This window comes from Aulonocara sp. 'chitande type north' Nkhata Bay, linkage group LG10 (assembly GCF_057382095.1).
Source record: "Aulonocara sp. 'chitande type north' Nkhata Bay isolate Kocher_YH1m ecotype deep benthic linkage group LG10, A_spYH_male_GT1.1, whole genome shotgun sequence".
Classification (NCBI taxonomy): domain Eukaryota; kingdom Metazoa; phylum Chordata; class Actinopteri; order Cichliformes; family Cichlidae; genus Aulonocara; species Aulonocara sp. 'chitande type north' Nkhata Bay.
Window position 1 is genome coordinate 32,887,657 of NC_141353.1, and position 21,582 is coordinate 32,909,238.

The 21,582-nt window shown below is 42.7% G+C and overlaps 1 protein-coding gene across 1 annotated transcript; it reads right to left on the bottom strand.

Annotated features, from left to right (window-relative positions):
- Positions 1-313: 313 nt before the first annotated feature.
- On the bottom strand, positions 314-17,808 carry kcnk4b (potassium channel, subfamily K, member 4b). The gene is made up of 8 exons (XM_086309580.1): positions 17,683-17,808; positions 16,462-16,591; positions 15,908-16,169; positions 3,782-3,896; positions 3,506-3,666; positions 2,784-2,970; positions 1,491-1,633; positions 314-1,402 (listed from the first exon to the last, which is right to left on the bottom strand). Exons 3-8 carry the CDS (start codon positions 16,094-16,096, stop codon positions 794-796), a joined length of 1,404 nt encoding a protein of 467 aa, XP_086165706.1. The 5' UTR covers positions 16,097-16,169; positions 16,462-16,591; positions 17,683-17,808; the 3' UTR covers positions 314-793.
- Between the last annotated feature and the right edge of the window lie 3,774 nt (positions 17,809-21,582).

Below are 21,582 nucleotides of genomic sequence, written 5' to 3' on the forward strand. Positions count from 1 at the left end.
AATGTGAAGAAGAAAGAAAATTGAACTTTTAAATTTATTTCCATGTGTTGCACCTTTTCCTGTTGGTAAATACTCCACCCCTCCTTGCCATTCCTACTACAAAAAGGAATTAAGTAGAGATAAACAAACTAATGACAGAAAAGCCTCTGTTTGTCACTATCTACTATAGAGATTTGGGGTTTTATTATAGTGGGCCCACAGTTAAAATGAAAATATTTTTTTAATATAAATAAGATGATTACTATATTTGCCTATTGGTAATAAAATGCTCAATTCATTTCTTGTTTTATTAAAAACAACTTTATTAGGCAGATGTATGTAGTGCAATAGAATTCAATGCATTTGGTCATGAAAATCTAAATATAATGCAGTTTACAGGATTTAAAAAAGATTTCAATACATACCAAAAATGTACAAGAGGATCTCGAGTACCTGTTTATTTGTTGGAGGGATTCAGTAGTTACTGTCACAGATCAGAGAAGCCTCTCTTCAGCACACTGGTGTATAAAGTTTATCGTGACTACTATAAAGATTGTTCACAGAGTCGTACTGCACTTCAGTCCTGGCCCACTAGAGAGCAGTAACTCCTCAGCAAGTAAAGGGAACACTGGCATGAAAATCTCTTCATCACCTTTAAGGGAGGCATAAACACTCACATGCTAAGAACATTAAATGCAAAACCACACGTGGCTAAGGCTTCGACATCTTGTTTTTATCTTGAATGTCTGTATGCAGGCACTATATATTCTACAATTAAAACTCCTCTGTCAAACGAGACTCAATACATTTGCTATCATTCACAGGGCTTGGGTGGCAAATCTGGAACGGATCTGGGGTTTCTATTGGGTTCCTTCTTGTTAGTGCTGTTGGGGCTGTTGTTTTTGTGGTTCCTCTGAGGAACTGGCCTTCTGTGGCGTCTCCTTTTTGGCTGACGGGGATTGGGCTTTGTTGGATTTAGCAGGGGATCCAAATGTAGTTTGCCGCTCTGAGTATCCGAGGACTCGTCAATAAATGCAAGGTTTTCACCAAAGTAGTCCAGAGGCTGGGACAGGTGGGGGTCAGGAGGAGCCTCCTCCTGTTTGGGTTCTGCAGGCTTTTCTTCTGGGACTCGCTCCGTCTGAGTGGCCTGAGAATCTGTCTCCGATCCAGACCCTGACTCATTAGAGGAGGACGATGATGAAGACGAATATGACCCAGACTCTTCCTGACTCTCACGCTGCTCTTCTTGCCCCTCAGGCACCCCGTTAGCTGATACACTGTGACCATGGCTTCGAGGGCCGTGGCGGCGCTTTCTCCTACGCCGTTTAAAGGGGTCATCGATTTTTCCTGGCATGCGAAAGTCCACCGACATATTTTGGATGTTCTGAGTCCAGTCAGTGGCGTGGGCTCGCAACTCCTCCATCTGAAAGGAAAAGGATGAAAGCAGAGGTGATGGAGAGGAAGTAGTGGAGACAGCAGGTGATAAAACAGGCATAAAAGAACAGGAGTACCTCAGCCCTGGTCTTCTTTGAAAGAACCCGGAGCCAGTTACCAATCATTGTGAGGATAGATGCAAAGTATGCAAGCCCCAACAAGATCCAGAACCACACCAAGGGTTTGTACCAGTGGTCGCTGCCTTCCTTTCCTGAATCCCCTTTGACACAAAGACACATTATACAGAAGCAGGAGGTAAAAAGGGGCCAGCGCATTCACACATCCGCCCATGAAGCCATCCATTTCCATGGAGTAAATAAACTGTTAAGATAGCAGACTAGCTAATCAATAATTCATCTGTGAAGAAAATCATCATAAATAATTTACGACATTGTCCGCGCTAAGTGAACTTAATGCACCACGACTGACAGCTATATTTATGGATGACTAATTAAGTCATAGCTCCTACTTATCAACAGATCAATACCTTCAACGAAAAAGAAAAGTATGAAAAAGTAAATGATATAAGCTATACTGATCTGGAAGCTATGATTGTGTTTCAGCTGCATCACTTTTATAGAGCCTAATAAAGCAGGATGTACACTAGTGGCAGGCTATGGGCATCCGTGGTGGTGCACAGGGTGTGGAGAGTGGAAAGGATCTCATCTTAATAAAAATAAAAACAAAAACAAGCACAAAAAAATCCTGCAGACTAATTATTGGGGAGATACTGGTGGTCTGATGTGACCTCAGGGGTGAAATAAACCTGTCCTCTCTGCATAAAGTAAGGGTGAGCACTGACTGTCTGAAGAAAAACCTGACACCAGATCCACCCACCCACTTATCTAGTTTAGGGTCATGGAGGGGGCTGGAGCCTATCCCTACTGCCGCCTCTCTCATGCTGTATTTTTTGGTGTTTTGTTCCTCCAGCTGTCGAAAGCCTTAGTTACATATTATTGCGCAATTTACATGACGAACTGCTCTCGAATAAATAGCACAGCTGATTATCCGGTACTGAAATAAAGTCCGCCTATAAAAGCATCAAAGTTTCAAATGTCAGCTTATCAGTAATAAAGTTTTATAATAATCAAATATGTCAGAACAAGCAGAAGGAGCCATTTAAAAACTTTGACAGTATCAAAACACATGGATTGGGTGGGGGTGAGGGGGTGGTGGGGATCACCTCCCTTCAAGCTCTTATAAAGAATGGAACTATCAACAGAGACCAAAGCCATTTCTTGTAACTGGCTAGAATGATAAAGGGCCACCGCTTGAACTAAAATAATACTGAGACAGATGGCCTTTTTCCATTTCCACTTTCCTATTCTGTGTGCACCACTGCAAACCAGCGTGGGTGGTTGATTATATACCTGCAACATAGTCTCCAAACCCCACTGTGGTCAAGGTGATAACCACGAAGTAGGCTGATTCCAGCAGGGTCCACTCCTCCACCTCTTGAAAAATGAAGATTGGCAGCGCAACAAAGAGCACGCAACCCAACAGGATGGACAGGACAGCTGAGATCACACGCACGATGGTGGGACTAACTCGCCATTTCTGTCAGAAAAGGATAACCAATTAGTTCCATGAATATATAGCCTGTATATAAAAGATGGACGTGGTGACGTGATGTCACTCATTTCTTTGTGAAGTCATTTTTTAAGCCTTGAGTTCAGTCTTTTCGCCATCTCCTCTTTAGCGTTTTGAAACCAGACGTCATGAACGAGGTTTGGGTCTGACTGAGAAACCAGCCTGCCAAGCTATGCCGACTCTGAATCTTATCCTATTTTATCACATTTCTGACACTGATTGGACCCCAAATATACAAAATAAAAATCTTGTTATGTCTGAGAAGACTTGATACCATCAACTGAGGCCATAAATGTTTTGGATGAAGGGAACCAAACGCTTCTATGCAATTGAGACCAATTTCTTCTTTTCAAATACAGGTGTAGGCTTTAGATGATGTAAGGCATTGGCTTCACTCTTCAGACCCAAATGTTAGATCCATCTATTATTTATAAAATCTATGGATAAGTATGTTTACAGTGGCAGTAAAGAAGACATTTTAAATATTTTTTGAAGCTCTGACCAGGAAGAGCTTCTCTATCTTGGCCACAGTTTTCCTCAGCCCAGTACCCAGATGGTCTCCCACTCCAGCGAGCAGGATACCAAACATTGGGATTCCCACCAGGGCATAGAAGATGCAGAACAGCTGCCCTCCTTCTGTTTTGGGAGAAATGTTTCCAAAACCTGCACATGTGGGATCAGAGGTAGAAGAGCAGTTGTTTAAAGACTTCAGATGTAATTAATGAGTCCCATCATGCAATTAAATTTAATGAACAAGGACTTTTAGCTGGACACCAACCGATGGTTGTGATAATGGTCCCTGAGAAAAAAAAGGCACTGGCCAGATCCCATTTGCTGACAAATGTAGCGTTGCCTATGGGATCCACACCTGCTCCAGTGGCCTCCACCACCTCCTGGGAAGGGACAGTGGGGGGAAGGTTAGTACTTAGTTGATGAAACACTCCAATAATTAATGTTTCACTGGAAAAGAGGCATTAACAAACACACGAATGAATGAACCCATCCCTGCTACGGGGTACAAAATGCACTGTCATGATCAAAAGCAGGAAGTTAGCGGCGATGAGCAGCTGTGACGGCTCCATTCTGTCCCGGGCATATCGAACCGCTTACAGCACAGAATCAAATTCCCTGATTAAATTATCGGAACATAAACCTAAGCATGATGAGGTTATGAATTAACTTGGCCTCTGCAGAAATCATTAAAACCAATCAATTAAAAGTTTAGATTGAAGATTGTAGAAATGTCTACTGCCAAGTACGTCTGTCCCAACAGATTAGCAGAAACTGACTGAACTTCTCACCCTTTCAAATTCTATTTGTGCAGTGACAACTGACTAAAAGAGTAGGTTTGAAGTAGGAATCAAATCAGTGACACTGTAATTACAAGATATGTGCTGTAACTGTTCGGGTATCAGTGAGCTCTGACTTTGCATGAATTTACCTGCATTCTAGTGGATACAGGAAGACACTGCAGTGAGGTTTTGTGTCCAGAGGGTTTAGCATACGATAATTAGGTTACTTTTACTCCTCAAGTTACATTAAAAGCGAGAGGCAAATTATGAGGTTAGTCATGCGCACCTCAGTCTCAGCCTGTGTACTCTGTGTACCGCAGAAAGGGATGATTTGGAGCCAGAAATATAATCCTTAGTAACTGTGTTCAAGAAACGTCCTGGGAATGCTAACCATAAGTGAGAGGTTCAGGTTTTCATGACACAATTCCCTCACAGATGTAGTGAAATACACAACATACATGCAAACAGCAACTATGAAAACACAATGGTGTTCATACTTTACATGCTATCAAATGTATGTGATATAGAAGTATTAATTAATCTGCTTATTATTGACAATCATTTGTCAATGTCACATGATTGTTTAGATAGCCAGCAAAACTTTATAAAGAAGGAAATTGAGCCAGGGGATGTTGTCACACTGACTTCATGAATTGCTTGAAAGATTTAATATTTATCTATATTCTTATATTTATTTAATTTCAGCGTACAAACTGGCAGCTGTAAAAGTTGTAATTTCGCTTATCTAAGCTCAGCTTATACTGATATACAAAAGGAGACCCTGCACTGATAGCCAGACCATGTGAAAAAAAGTCACGTGGAGAAAGTTCACCAAGCACACCTCATTATTTATTAGCCTTTCAAATCCATAAATTTAGAATCTGGGGTTGGCAGTGATAAGAACGTCTATACGGAGGGACAGCTGAAGCTCTTATTTAAATCTGACATCTCGAGTCTGCTGCTCTATCTGGTACGGTGGTGTCATCTTGCCAAGATCTGAAGAGCTCCCTAAGGTTTTCAGATAAACATTTACAGTGACGAATCAGAAAGTAGCTGCACAAATTTTGCCTGAATTGAAGACCTCCGGAAAATTCTTTCAGTGTCCAAAAATAACATTAGACAATTACACAACATGCCTACATCAAGGCAATGATACTTTTGTTTAATAAATTCTTCAATAAAATAAATGTCACATGATCAACCACATCAATATCTGCTGGTAGAAAATATAGCATGATCTTTGATAAAGTATGGTGTGCTATGTGACAGATGCTTGAGGAGGAAACTGCAACTAGAAGATGAAACATCTGAATGTAACATCAGTTCGGTGACACATGATCCACAGTGGCTCAATAGCAGTTTTCGTGTAAGCCGACATTAAGTGCATTGTGTCCCCACTTCTATAAGTGCACTGAGGTGCAAAGTTCACCCAAACCATCCCAATCCTTTCTTTCTTTTTCTGATGGAACCAAACGGACGCTATCATCACATCACTGGCTGCATATTATGAGTGCATTTTTTTAAAAGCACAATATATTAGTATCTACATGATTTTAATCAAGCAAATTGTCAAATGCTCTTTTTACAAGTAGAGAAACAAGAAAGTGTTTCAGCTTGGACTTCTTACTGTGCTCACCTATTCATTTGGATATTTAAAAAAAAGACACCTAATCGCTCATGTGCTTCCTCTAAATAAACACAAAATACAACAAGACCTGCTTGCGTGCTTCAGTGTCCTTTGATCCCTTTAACCTTTTCCCAAATGTCGCCGAGTTCATGCGTAGATCGCTTTGAAAGCGTAAACAGTAATTTACAATGTTCATTCTAGAGTGAGGACAAGCGTCTCAGGATCACAACTAGGTTGCCAACGCTCAACCCATCTGTGGATCAGCTGTCACGCAGTTACACTTATGAAAGGAACCTTGCATAGCTGCTCTGACCACACCTGTTATCTGGCTCATAGTCGTCGTGCTGTGCCGCTGCACTGTGTCACCAGCAAAGCTCCACTGAACACGTTACACATCTGAATGATCATCCTAAGGATCCACAAACTCAGCCAGTGCGTATAAAACATGAAGCAGGTATGTGTCACGCACTCAGCAAAAGTGTATTTTTAGCTAGAGAGGCAGTCGGCATCAGAGGTCATCATGACACTTGTTTGGAGTTTGTTAATATATGATTAACAGAAAGCAGCACTGGGCAAAGCTAGAGTCACTTTTTGAATGCAAAATGTGTAGTTTCAGTAACTCAAAGTTTGCTGTATGCTTGTAATGAACCGCTGATCTGTACCATAAGTCATCCTTGCGGGGGTTGTCGGAACTGTATGCGCAGTCGCACTAAGGACAGATGAGTCATTCCTACTATTCGGTGCCATTTCAGTGTGATCACTCTTCATCAAAAAATACAAAATTTTGAATTATTTTAACATTTCATCTAAAAGAGGGATTTTCAACCTATAAGAAAAATGTATTGGTCCAGCTAAGGATATTATATTATAATATTTTTTAAAATCAAAGTCTTTACCCATGACGTGCCAAATGTCCACCCTGTTACAGGACATTCAATTTTCTATTAATAACTGTTTTGAATACACAGTTATAGTAATATTTACATTTTCTAAAAGCTACAATGTCCCTTTTTAAAATCTGCAAGGAAATTTCATGTTACAGTGCATAGCAATAACAGGGGTGACGGTAACAGGGGGGAGATTTTATGCTAAACTTAGCCATTACTACTAGTATGATGAACAACAAGCTAGTACATGGTGACCACTAAGAACCATTTTTAACATGTTTATTAGCCATATTATAAAAATTACAAAAAAAAAATTGTTTCCACTATTAATAAGCGTAACAGGTTGGACGTGTTATGCTTTGCCACATTACAAAATCTTGCTAAAACATTGAAAAAAGGGTTGATTAAAGAGTGGTACTTACTCGTCTTCTTCTTGAAAGTTTTCCCTCCAAAATATGTTACATCCGGGAGTGTCATGTGACTAAAAGAATAATCAGGTGATGTGTTCTATGGAATCCTTATCAGAGTAACAGGGGTGACAGTTGATTCAGGGACACAACATTTTTTAAAGATTTTAAGTATTAAACATGCATTAATAATAAAAAAGAACATTTGATGAGGAACATTAGAAATAAGCCAATCCAGAAATGATGAAAAATCTAGATTTTTATTTTTTTTTTAAGTTATATTTGTAACTGAAGTCGAGCAAGCATGACTGGGGACATAGTACTTTAGTGACTTGTGCTAAAATAAAAGTAATTTACTTTTAATGTATTTATCCTGTGTATATATCAATGTGTTCTATGGTAGAGGGGGGTTAAACATACAAGAAAATGGTTTAGAAATAAGCATTAGACAAGTTTTACACTAAATATACCATATTATGTCATTAGGACTCAAATGGCACCCAATAGTAAGAATGACCCAGATGTGATCAGAGGCATGCCCCGTAACGTGTATAGAGCAGTCTGTCGCGGCAGGAATAAGTTGTACAAAGTCCATGTAAGTTACGATAATACTTTGATAAGTATGATAAGTGTGTTTCTAATGTAAGGTATGTTGCTGCGTTTGTATTGTGAGCTATCTGAAAACCCTTTTATTCTTTATTTACGTTACTTACATCCATGTGCTATTTTTTAGCTAGACATGTGTGTCATGCAAGCTAGCAGCACCCCATGAGAAACGGGCCGAAGTGTTTAAGTGTTTACCGGAGTTTTGCACCCTTGGCAAGCGGACTGAGGTATGTGATGAGAGATGATCTGTTGTTATATTTTATTTAACTGAACTGTGTAATCCCTTGATGCTGTTTGAAGTAACCCCTTTTGTTTTATTTAATCTGTGACTGTATATCTCAGAATTACTTGTTTGAACTTGCCTGAATTAACTTAAGCTCATTGTTATAGTTCAAAGGGTACTGTACGGGTATCAATTTTTTCTTATTTTATAGTTTTCACGGTGCTCAACGTCCAGAGAATGAGCCGTGTGTGGTGAGGAAATAAATGGCTGCACCCGTTAGAGACTCTTCTGTCGTTCTTGATGCCAAGGGCTGCTACAGTGAAAACTCATCGCTGCCTTGCAGCCATCTACACTCATCTTATTCTTTCGTCGAACTGTGAGTAAAGGAGTGTATCGCATCATCTAGAGACTACTGGATCAGTAAAGGACTCAAAATAAGGACATTATAAATACAATGTCATGCACACCTTCATCTTGTAAGCTGTATGAGCAAATGATCTTCAACATGGCAGTCTAAAGTAATGCAAGAAAGAAAGACCTCTTCTGTATTTAACACAGTAGCATGTAAAGTTGTGATGCTGAATATCCCACATTTCTTGCATCAGAATGTCTAAGACTGAATCTGGGCTTTATGCTATCAGTTGTACTTCTGTAAAAACTTAAGTGGCAAATTGTCTGATTTGAGGGCATCATCAGTATTATTTTGGTTTTGTTGCCAGTCTGTGAGGTTAAAGGTGTAAATATCTAAGTTGAGTGTTAATAAGTTTGAAACCACCACTCAACCCATTTGAGTTAAGATATATACACTTAAAAGGGCAGGTGCAACAAGCCAAAAATAAAATTAATAATAATGTTGTCCCCTGTTGAAGAAATAGACAAATCTACAGAGGCACAAGAGGCCAGGTCCAGCTCCAGAGAGCGAAGACTAACAGAAAAGGGGCAGGAGATGCATGAACAGGAGGCCAAGAAAAATGAAAGGTCATTTAGCAAGGCATATGAGTCCTGGAAGGAGTTAGCAAGAGGAGTTAGAACAAGGCTGAAAGGTTTCTGCTCAAACGAAGACCTTGTTAGAACACAAACGGACATTAAGGCTAAAGAAGCATTAATGCATGAACTGTATGAGCCTATCCGACGTAATCATACTTCTACTCCAGATGTTGTCAAGAAAATGGATGCGTGTGTTGCCCTAACAACAGAAATTTGTGATCTCATTAGTAAATGACTAGAAGATATAGATAAGACTTTTAATGACAGGCTCGAGAAGGAGCGTGTAAGGATGATATTAAGTAAGGAGGAGTATGGATCTGTTTTTGGGAAAACTGAAACAGAAACAGTTATTTCAGAGCATTCAAAGGGCTCAGATTCATACTCTGGAGCCACATCTACGACTTCTAGCAAACGTGTGGATGCCGAAGCTGACCTTGCAGCTAAACTAGAACAGGCGAAGGCAATGCAACGAATACATGAACAGCAAGCCAAGTTGAGTAGCTTAGAGCATGAGTGGAAAATCAAGGAAGCACAAATGATTGCAGAAATGACAGCAAAGCTAGAGGAAGAGAGAACTAAACTGCAACAGCTACAGGCAGAAAATGAGGTAAAAGTAGCAGCAGCCAGAGTGAGAGCTTACAACAACTACGATGGATTGGAAAGCCTTAAGTATGAAGCAGATGACAAATCACAACTTGATAGCCAAATCATTGAATCTCAGAATCCATTGAATCCACAGGCTGAATCATTTCGACCTCAGTGTGCACCACCTGAGATTTTGCAAAGGCAACAGGAGGTCAGCTTAACACAGGAGCTTGCAAGCTTGTTCGTCTCCAACCGTCTGCCTGCACCTGAACCCACAGTGTTCACTGGTAACCCTTTAAAGTTTATAGACTGGAAGATATCCTTTATGGCATTGATTGGCCACAAACCCCTCCCCGCAGGCGAAAAAATGTTGTACTTGAAAAGTTATCTTGCTGGTGAGGCACGGAAGGCGGTCGAAGGATTCTTCTATCGAAACTCAGAAGATGCATATCAGGGTGCCTGGGAGATTCTTCAGGAGAGGTATGGAAGTTCATTTGTCGTCCAAAAGGCTTTCAGGGATAAACTGATGAAATGGCCAAAAATAGCTCCCAATGACCCAGTAGCCCTCAGAGAGTTTTCAGATTTCCTTCAAAGTTGTGCCGAGGCCATCCCTCATGTTAAAGGGCTGGCAATTCTAAATGATTGTGAAGAAAATCATAAACTTCTCAAAAAACTGCCCGAATGGCTGGTACGCAGATGGGGTCGTGTTGTTGTGGATGAACTAGACAGATGTCAAGAGTATCCACCATTTGCTCATTTCACCAGATTTCTACAAAGGGAAGCTAGAATAGCCTGCAACCCCATTGCTTCTCCCTTCTTATTAACCACTAAAGTTACAGATGAAAGGCTTCCTAAGAGAACCAAGGCACTCAGCACCAATGCTCAAGCTAAGCACTCTGCAGGTAAACCAGGGACCTTAATTTCAAAGCCAAGACCACCATGCTTCGTCTGCAACGATGAAACACACGGTGTCGCCAAGTGCCCAACCTTTGCCACAAGGCTTCCTGATGAAAAGAGAGCTTTCATTCGTGAAAACCGTCTTTGCTTTGGCTGTTTAAGAAAGGGTCACACTAGTAAAGAATGCAAAAGAAGGCACACATGCACTATATGTGGTCGAAATCATCCAACTTGCTTGCACATAGAGAGAATTGAGGGAGCCAGTGAAATGTTAAACAGTGATTCACCATCTGCAGGAAATGAGACAAAGGAAGTCCGCAATGTCATGTCACACACATTGACAAGATACTCCTCAGCTACGTCTAGCATTGTTCCAGTTTTTGTGTCATTGGCAGAAGACCCCCACAGTGAGATTCTCACATATGCTCTGCTCGACACACAGAGCGATTCAACTTTCATCTTGGGAGATCTGGTCTCTGCACTAAATGTGAAGACTCAGCCAGTGCAATTAAGGCTCAGTACAATGACAGCAGTAGACACAGTCATAGCTAGCAAAGTGGCTTGTGGATTGCAAGTTCGTGGGCTCCATAGTGAGTCGCATGTTCAGCTACGCCAGGCATATACAAGGGATTTCATCCCAGTCGATAAGTCTCACATTCCTACAAAGGACACCGCACTTCAGTGGCCACATCTGAGGCAACTGGCAAACAAGCTGCAGCCACTTCAAGACTGTGAAGTGGGATTGCTGATTGGCTATGATTGCCCATCAGCACTGGCCCCTCTAGAAGTCATTGTAGGGTCAGAAAACCATCCATTTGCTCAAAGAACCGTGCTTGGCTGGAGCATCATAGGATCAGCAAATCCATATCTTGATAGAAAGGAACATCAAAGCTTTGTACACAGAGTGGCAGTAAAGGAAATGCCATTGCCTCCGGTCAATGATGTGTTGAAGGTCCTAGAAATGGATTTCAGCGAAAGAAACTATCAAGATAAATATGTTTCTCAAGATGATGTTCATTTTGTAAAACTCCTCAGCAGCACAATCACAAAAAGGAAGGATGGACACTATGAGATGCCACTTCCTTTCAAGGGCAGCTCTCCACCTATGCTGCCAAACAACAAGCGACTGGCTGAAGCTCGTTTGCAACACCTCAAGAGGAAGTTAAGGTCCAACAGGCAGTACCATGACCATTACACAGCATTCATGGAGGAAACCATCAGCAAAGGTGTTGCAGAACCAGCCCCCCCAGCACATGAGGGAGAGACAATTTGGTACATCCCACATCATGGGGTGTACCATCCTAGGAAACCAGATAAACTTAGGGTGGTCTTCGACTGTTCAGCCAAGTTTCTGGGCATCTCTCTGAATGACACCTTATTGACTGGCCCTGATCTGATAAACTCTCTAGTAGGAGTTCTCTGCCGCTTTAGGAGGGAAGCAGTAGCCATCACCTGCGACATTGAAAAAATGTTCCATCAGTTCTATGTTCCACCCAACATGCGGAACTACCTGAGGTTCCTATGGTGGAAGGGCGGTCAGCTGGAAACAGAACCCCAAGAGTATAGAATGGCGGTGCACCTTTTCGGTGCTGGTTCCTCTCCAGGGTGTGCCAATTTCGGCCTTAAATATCTTGCACAGCAATGCGAAGCCGATTATCCTTCGACTGCTGCTTTCATTAAAAAGAACTTTTACGTTGATGATGGACTGACTAGCGTCCCATCAGTCACAGAAGCTACAGACCTGATTATCAATGCACAGCAGCTGTGTAAGACTGGAGGTTTACACTTGCACAAATTTAACTCGAACAAGGTGGAGGCGCTATGTGGTGTTGCGCCTTCAGAAAGGGCAGTAACCACCGGACCTCTCAACCTTAGCCTGGATTCAACAGCGGAGGGTCACGTACTTGGCATTCAGTGGTCAATAGAAAGTGACACCTTCAGCTTCAACATTGACAAAAGGGACCAACCCTCAACTCGTCGTGGTATCCTGTCCGCTGTCTCCTGTCCGCTGTCTCCTCCCTCTACGACCCTCTGGGTCTTGTAGCTCCCTTTATCCTGAGTGGTAAATGTATTCTCCAGGAGCTGTGTCGCATGGGCGTAGGTTGGGATGATCAGCTTCCCGATAGCCTACATGCACGGTGGGAGCAATGGAAAAGGGATCTACACAGGCTAAAGGAAATAGCGATACCCAGATGCTACCATCCTCCAGACTTTGGCAACATAGTGAGGGTGGAACTGCATCACTTTTCAGATGCCAGTAACATAGGTTATGGTGCATGTTCCTACCTCAGATACAAGAATGGAAAGGATGAAGTACACTGTAGCCTTGTGTTAGCCAAAGCAAGAGTCGCACCAACAAAGCTCATGAGCATCCCAAGGCTGGAGCTTTCGGCTGCAGTAATCTCCGCAAGGCTAAGCGTCATGTTAAAAACAGAGCTCGGCATGCAGATTGATGAGGAATTCTTTTGGACTGATTCCCAAGTTGTATTGGCCTACATCAGCAATGAGGCACGGCGATTCCATGTGTTTGTCGCAAATCGTGTTCAGCTAATCCGAGAAACCACAAACCCTGCTCAGTGGCACTATGTGGATACGGCAGAAAACCCAGCTGACCACGCTTCGAGAGGTCTATGTGCAGGGGACATTCTGTCAACGAACTGGTTATCGGGTCCTAAATTTCTATGGAAACCTGAGATACACCCAACACTACATTTTTCACCAGATTTGCTAGTCTGTGACCCTGAAGTTAAATCGGTGAAAACCTTTGCCACCCATGCCAATGAGCAAAATGACATTCTGAACCGTCTAAGCCGCTTTTCCAGCTGGACAACGCTCATCAGAGTAGTTGCAAGAATTAAGAGACTAGGCATGAAGTCAGATCGTGTCAGTAGCATTGTGACGGTAGAGGAAAGGAGAAAAGCTTGTGAACTAGTAATCAGTCTGGTTCAGCGACAAGCCTTTTTGCAAGACATAAAGACACTTCAGAAGGGCAACTCTCTTCCATGCTCTAGCCCCCTAAGTTGTCTTGATCCCATCTTAGATGAAGGACTTCTTCGTGTAGGTGGAAGACTGACAAAGGCAACGCTCAGTCGAGAACTAAAACACCCGGTTATCCTTCCAAAGGAAAGTCACATTACAAGACTAATACTGTCTCATTACCATGCCACCATCTGTCATCAGGGTCGCAGTCAAACCCTAGCAGAACTCAGAGCAAATGGGTTTTGGGTGCTTGGGGGAAGCAAAGCAGTTGCCAAGTTAATACATAAATGTGTGCAATGTCGAAAACTTCGGCGCCCCACCGAGGAGCAACGCATGGCAGAGCTCCCGAAAGAAAGGACTGAAGCCTCCGCTCCTTTCTCGTACTCTGGTATGGATTGCTTTGGTCCATTTTCCATCAAGCGGGGCCGTAAGGAGTACAAAAGGTATGGGCTTATCTTTACATGCCTGTCTTCACGTGCTGTTCATATCGAGATGCTAGAAGACCTATCAACAGATGCATTCATCAATGCCCTTAGATGCTTCATCAGCCTCAGAGGAGCTGTTTGCCAACTCCGCTGTGACCAAGGCACAAACTTTGTAGGAGCCAAAAATGAGTTCAGAGAGGCTCTCAAACAATGTGACATGCAGGCACTGGAGGCTTTCCTGGCAGACAAACAGTGTGAGTTTGTTTTCAATGCTCCTTCTGCAAGTCATGCTGGTGGCATCTGGGAACGCCAAATTAGGACCATTCGTAATGTGCTAAATGCCACTACTGCTCAGTGTGCAGGAAGACTAGACGATGCCTCTCTTAGAACTTTGTTTTATGAGGCCATGGCTATTGTAAATAGCCGCCCCTTGACTGTGGGCAGTATCTGTGACCCAAAGGCACCTGAACCTCTTACTCCGAACCATCTTATACTGATGAAGTCCAAAGTTGCTCTACCACCACCTGGGAAATTTGTGAGAGAAGACTTGTATGCAGCGAAGAGGTGGCGTAGAGTACAATACTTAACTGAGCAGTTCTGGGGTAGGTGGAAAAGAGAATACCTCATGAATGTCTCCACAAGACAGAAGTGGCACAAAACCCGCCGTAATCTAAAAGTGAATGACATTGTTATCATCAAGGAAGATATGTTACCAAGGTGTCAGTGGCAACTGGGGCGTATCATTGAAACTATCGAAGGCGATGATGGTTTAGTCCGTCGGGTCAAAGTTCAAGTAGGAGTCCAAAGTCAGACCAAGAAACAGGACCGTGCTTTCAAGCCCCCCATCATCGAGCGGCCTATTCAAAAACTGGTGGTTCTTGTTGAAAGAGAATAATAACAACCATGTTATTATCTGAGAGGAACTGACATACTGACATAAACAATGTAACAGTCCAGGTGGCACCTGCTCTATGATGTTTGTACACCTGTATATTGGTTGAAGTGGTCTCATTTTGTTGTTGTTCAAATCATGTATGATTAGCTAGTTTGTAAATCATAGCATGATTGGTGGGAGTGTAATGAACCGCTGATCTGTACCATAAGTCATCCTTGCGGGGGTTGTCGGAACTGTATGCGCAGTCGCACTAAGGACAGATGTGATCAGAGGCATGCCCCGTAACGCGTATAGAGCAGTCTGTCGCGGCAGGAATAAGTTGTACAAAGTCCATGTAAGTTACGATAATACTTTGATAAGTATGATAAGTGTGTTTCTAATGTAAGGTATGTTGCTGCGTTTGTATTGTGAGCTATCTGAAAACCCTTTTATTCTTTATTTACGTTACTTACATCCATGTGCTATTTTTTAGCTAGACATGTGTGTCATGCAAGCTAGCAGCACCCCATGAGAAACGGGCCGAAGTGTTTAAGTGTTTACCGGAGTTTTGCACCCTTGGCAAGCGGACTGAGGTATGTGATGAGAGATGATCTGTTGTTATATTTTATTTAACTGAACTGTGTAATCCCTTGATGCTGTTTGAAGTAACCCCTTTTGTTTTATTTAATCTGTGACTGTATATCTCAGAATTACTTGTTTGAACTTGCCTGAATTAACTTAAGCTCATTGTTATAGTTCAAAGGGTACTGTACGGGTATCAATTTTTTCTTATTTTATAGTTTTCACGGTGCTCAACGTCCAGAGAATGAGCCGTGTGTGGTGAGGAAATAAATGGCTGCACCCGTTAGAGACTCTTCTGTCGTTCTTGATGCCAAGGGCTGCTACAATGCTGTTCGATTTAGTTAGTTGCAGTATCATATCAGGTAATATCGTGTCATGTAGTATCGTATCGTATCGTTTCGTGTCTTATTGTTTAGTATTGTATCGTAGCAATCAATATGACGCTGTACCTGATGGAGATTGTAAAAGAGAAACAGAAACAATTTTTACATTTTTGAAATAAAAGCCAGATAGTGAATGGCTCCTCTCTGTACCTCTATAAGAACCTCCAGCTTGTCTGAGTCGACACAGGAGAAGTTCAGCAGGAAGTCCCGGCGTGTGTCCTGCAGCTTCATGTGCACGCCCTCCTCCTGCGGAGCCTCCAGGGCACGGAACACCACAGCTCCCAGCACCAAGTAAAGAAGAACCCCCGTCAAGATGGCGAGCAGGGTGGAGCAGCGCATGGCTGCACCTCCACTCAGTCCAAACGTTGGCTGCTGCTTCTCTCTGCCAGCCTCAGCACTGGAGTTGCTGCAGCTGAAATATCAGCAACCACACAAGTAGACTGGTTACACACTGACTACGGAGCCTGACAGCAGCCCAGGCTGCCCACACGCCTGCAGCAGCCAGACTATTAGGTCCACAGCAGGCATTAAATGGACTCAGTCATCACCACTCTGCTGACACACATTGAATGCAACATCCAGCACATAAAGCCTGCTCTGTGACCTGCCTTTAACTGAACAGATGTTGCATGAGTATCTATAAAAGATAAGCGATCCATGTCATGAATAGCTAAAACAGATGCGATCATAACAGTGGTGCTCACCTGATAAGCCGCCCTAGTTGCCCCCGTTTTCGTCTTTTCCAGTCCCTCTCTGTGCTGGCTCTGAGGATGGAGTCCCTAGAGCCGTAACCACTGGGGAGCCCGTCCCCCTCACACTCTGAAGGAGGGGACACTACACGGGACCACAGACAGATTTTTATGTGTAATTCAGCAGTTAGTTTCAAATGAGTAAAGAGGAGCAAAGGGCTCACTTCCTTTAAAAAAAAATAGCTGTCAGCGCCAAGGATCAATGACAAAGAAACAAAGCCCTGAGGTGTGGCAGTGCAGTTGTTGTTGTTTCATACATCATCTGTACACATATGTATAACAGAAGCCTTTAGTTAGTGATGACCCCCAAAAAAGGGGGGTTTCCAGCACTGGATGGAAAGTTAGAGAATTATGATTTGGTTTATTCCCTTTAGGTGATATTGATCAAAAGTTACAGTGCTGGTGTGGAACAGCGGTGGAACTAAAAAACCAACAGATATGTCAGACACTTTCTGGGAAGTTTAGGAAATTATTTAAGAAGGTAGTATTTTCACTGGGATTTGATAAGTCTGCCACTTGCTATTCATTTTGCATTACTGGTCTGTAAGCCAGAAAAGGAAAACAAAAGAAGCTCTCATCCTCTGAAGTTCGTTGACTGTGGTGCTGTAGTCAGCAGGTCCGCTGGATTGGATCCAAAATTAGAGCAATAAATTGTCACACTATGACTGCAAAAAGCACTTGGGCTCCGAAGACTTTTACAGCTGCTAGGACTACACAAGGGGGCAGTCCATTTACTGAATTAAATGCATTCCAATCAGGAGTATTTATGAAGCACATCCTTTAACAGCATAAAATTACCTTAAATATTTGGTTTGTATATACAATCTCATAGATTTGTAAAACAGTCAGTAAAATAGAACAAATATCCAAAGGTGCATGTGAGTAACCGTGTAACTGTAGTTCTTTAAAGAACATACTTATCTACACTACTCCAAAGAACATCTAAACACTGATCACAGCAAAGCAGTTATTCAACGTAAACATATATAAGACTACAGCACAGACTGATCATGGACCAGCTGACAGAAGGAAGTTGTTCTATCCTGTGCATTAAGTCCCAGCAGTGCTTCTGCAGCAGCTAAGCTTTATCCATCCACAGTGATACCATTTTATTACCACTTAGAGTCCCTCTGGGTCCATAAGATTCATGGTACTGACCGGCCCCTGTGTGCTTACCTCAATATGTAGGATCATAAGATTCCAGAGAAACGGCCACCTCATGCAAAGCGTTCCAGGAGTTCGAGCAGCTGCATACTGGGAGTTTGTGTGTGTGAGAGTGAGTGTGTGTGAGAATGATGGCTGGTGCTGAGTGCACACGCAGCAGAAGATACTCAGTCAAACTGACTTTATATAGATAGTGAGGGAGTGAACTGAAGTGAGACAGAGAGAGAGAGAAGGCGGAGATGGTGGTGAAGCTAGACTCAGCTTGTTCAGTGTCTTTTTTAAAGATTTCAGACGTGCCGCATGCACATGATGCAGTTTCGATCGTTTGCTTTATTTTGTCATTTTAACGTTTCTCCTGTGCATGAGCATGTTACAGAAGAACCTCTGCTGAAATCCCACGTTTTGCAAAGCTACCTCTGTATCTCTGTGGGATCAATGTTTAAGATTTATTGCCATCTGATTGGTGTTACTCTGCAAACTCTGCAGCGGGAAGCCAGCTCAGCCACCCTTCACCCAACCCTCAATAACCTGTCTTCCTCACAAGCAAGAACTGCTGCTGTTCCCTCTGTGTGTGTGTTTACAGGGTTGGGGATATGGTTTCTTTCTAAGAAAACTAAGTGAACTTTCAGACATCCAGAGTAACATTCAGCTCAACACATTGCTGTTGCAGATTTATGAGTCCTGGAGTTATATTATACATCGCCCCAAATCAGGAAGATGGGTGTTATAGGTGATTTATTACACTCATTTCCAGCTCTATACTTTTATTCTTGGTATCTGAAAGAGTAGCTTTGGATGATTTACTAATACCGGGCCTTGGTGTAGCTCCTCAGCTTACCAGTTTGGACAGTGGCTAACTTTCTTCTGATTGGCTGCCCCTCGCAAACAGAAGGCTTAAGTGACAGATAGGTGTGGCTAAGATGACTATATTAGGGATGATAACCATTCTCACTGACATCATATGCATAGAGATGGGGAAAAAATGTTGGAGTGCTTACTTGCACCTTGTAGTTTGAAAAACTGAGCATGTTCATTATGAGCTTCTGTCTCTGAAATATTATTATTATTATTATTATTAATGACAGAAAGTTCCAGCAAAGCATAATAGGTTCCGTTTAAATTTGAATACATCTGCAGAAAGTTTTGTTTGCCTCTGTTTCAGCTTTTCACTTTGCCATCTTCCCAGATTTAGAGAGTACTCATCAAAGGCTTGGAGAGATCTACTCATTCGACTTTATTTCCTTTATGTTTTTGTAATTTTTTTACAGAACAATACTGAAGATATCAAGACACAAAAAGCACCCATGGAAACACAAAAACAATAAATAAATCTTCACAGTGCCTTACCCTGGAACAGTTTTCCATTAGCTGGAGTCTTTTGTAAGGTCCACATGTGTATTAACTACATGCTAAACAAGCACATTTTTGCTCACTTCAACATGTCACTTAATGTCAATTAAGTCTTGTGCGTTCATCAGAATCGACCCGGAAAGACTCCAGTCTGGGCCACTGGCCCATTCTTAGGAAAACATTAAGGAGGGCATTTATTTTGGACGTTTTACTGTATTTTTACAGGTTTTACAGCCATTGCTACTGATACTGATACAGACCACTACCCTGGGCATTACCACACTATACCAACCAGAACTACAGATGTATTGCTTACAATTTAAGCTCAGAGAGTCATGATGACAGATTTCTTTCATTGAGTCAAGCAGAATTTCTTTATGTGGAAAAACTGAGACATACCATTGCACTTATTTGTCTTACATTAAGATATCTGAAGGATTAAATGCGTAGTTAAACTTGATAAAGAAAAGAAAGTTTCAATGTTCAGGCCCACTTAAGATCAAAATGGGCTCCCATGACGCTTTGCTAAAGACACTTGATTTATTCAGAACTCAAGGCCATTGAAAGCAATTTCCTGAATGTAACATCCCACAAAGTTTGTAGAAAAAAATTGCTTTGTGGGAACATTATTCTTCAACAGTGCACAACTTGAGTTTCTGGAAGAGCTATTTTACCAAGAAGCAGAGTGCTGGAGAGCTGGCAATCCCAAATGACATGGTTAGGGATGGGTTGGGCCACAGATTGCAGGAAAAGCAGCCAACTTGTGCTCAGGGTGTGTGGGAAACCACGTGAAGTAACAATCTGTTGTAAAAAAAGTGAACAGGTATTTGAAGAATCAAATACCTTAAACATTTTTGTTTTAACGTGATCTTTATGCAGTCTAAGCAGTTTTATGTATTTAAAAAAAAACTATATTTCAACTAATAGTTTTGATGTTGACACCGCTTTGAAAGGTGGAAAATGTCCAGAAAATTATATGACAGCATAAAGTGTCTTAATGAAGCACTGAGCTATCAGAACAGCTTCAGTGTGTTTTGAGAAGGATTATTTGGAATTGTGCTGGAGAAATTTATCAGAATCAGAATCAGAATCAGAATGGGGTTTATTGCCAAATGTTGAGCAGGTTTACAACATTAGGAAATTGCTGCGGTGCTTCAGTGCAAACATGCTGTCATAAATAGCACTTAAATAGACATGGAAAAAAATAAAAGTAGGGATAAGAATTAAAAGTGCTACGTGGAAAGATATGTGCATGAGATATACATGAGATATATACATGAGAATAAGAATTATGAGTGCTACGTTGAAAGATATATACATGAGTGCAGGTGGTGATCAGTGCCAAACATAGAATGATGCAGTGACACAGCGTAGGGTCATGTGTTAGTGGTGGGAACAGTCATATGGTTATTGTTCATGTGTCCAACAGCAGAGGGGAAGAAACTGTTCTTATGGCGAGAGGTTCTGGTGCGAATGGACCGGAGCCTCCTGCCTGAGGGGAGCAGGTCAAACAGACTGTGTCCAGGGTGAGAAGGGTCAGCTGAGATCCGAGCTGCACGCCCCAGTGTCCTGGAGGTGTACAGGTCCTGCAAAGATGGGAGTCTGCAGCCAATCACCTTCTCAGCAGAGGGCACAACACGCTGCAGTCTCTGTTTGTCCCTGATAGTGGCTCCAGCGTACCACACGGTGATGGAGGAGGTGAGGATGGACTCGATGATTGCAGTGTAGAACTGCATCATCGTCTGTGTTGGCAGGTTGAATTTCTTCAGCTGCCTCAGGAAGTACATCCTCTGCTGGGCTTTCTTGATGACGGAGGTGATGGTGGGCTCCCACTTCAGGTCCTGGGTGATGGTGGTACCCAGGAAGCGGAATGAGTCCACAGAGGTGATGGGGGTGTCAGTCAGGATGATGGGGGGGAGTGGGGCTGTGTGCTTCCTGAAGTCCACAATAATCTCCACTGTCTTCTGGGCATTCAGCACCAGGTTGTTGTGGCTGCACCAGGACACCAGACGTTCAACCTCCCTCCTGTAGGCAGACTCATCCCCGTCCGAGATGAGTCCAATAACGGTGGTGTCATCTGCAAACTTGATTAGCTTGACAGACTGGTGGGTGGAGGTGCAGCAGTTGGTATACAGGGAGAAGAGCAGGGGAGAAAGAACACAGCCCTGAGGGGAGCCGGTGCTGATGGTCCGGGAGTCCGAGACATTCTTTCCCAGCCTCACATGCTGCTTCCTGTCCGTCAGGAAGTCAGTGATCCACCGGCAGATGGGATCAGGCACATTCATCTGGGAAAGCTTGCCTCGGAGATGGTCTGGAAGGATGGTGTTGAAGGCAGAGCTGAAGTCCACAAACAGGATCCTGGCGTAGGTTCCTGGGGAGTCCAGATGCTGCAGGATGAAGTGTAGGGCCATGTTGATGGCGTCGTCTACAGACCTGTTGGCTCTATATGCAAACTGCAGGGGGTCCAGGAGGGGGGCCGTGAGGGTCCTGAGATGGGAGAGAACTAGGCGCTCAAAAGACTTCATGACCACAGATGTCAGAGCCACGGGTCTGTAGTCATTT

Excerpts from the sequence above, each read along its gene's own strand:
- kcnk4b (XM_086309580.1), bottom strand. The coding sequence starts at position 16,096 with ATGCGCTGCTCCACCCTGCTCGCCATCTTGACGGGGGTTCTTCTTTAC. Across the intron at positions 1,634-2,783 it reads GTTTGGAGACTATGTTGCAG|GGGATTCAGGAAAGGAAGGC; the intron begins GTATATAATCAA and ends TTTGTGTCAAAG. Across the intron at positions 1,403-1,490 it reads CAAAGAAGACCAGGGCTGAG|ATGGAGGAGTTGCGAGCCCA; the intron begins GTACTCCTGTTC and ends TTTTCCTTTCAG.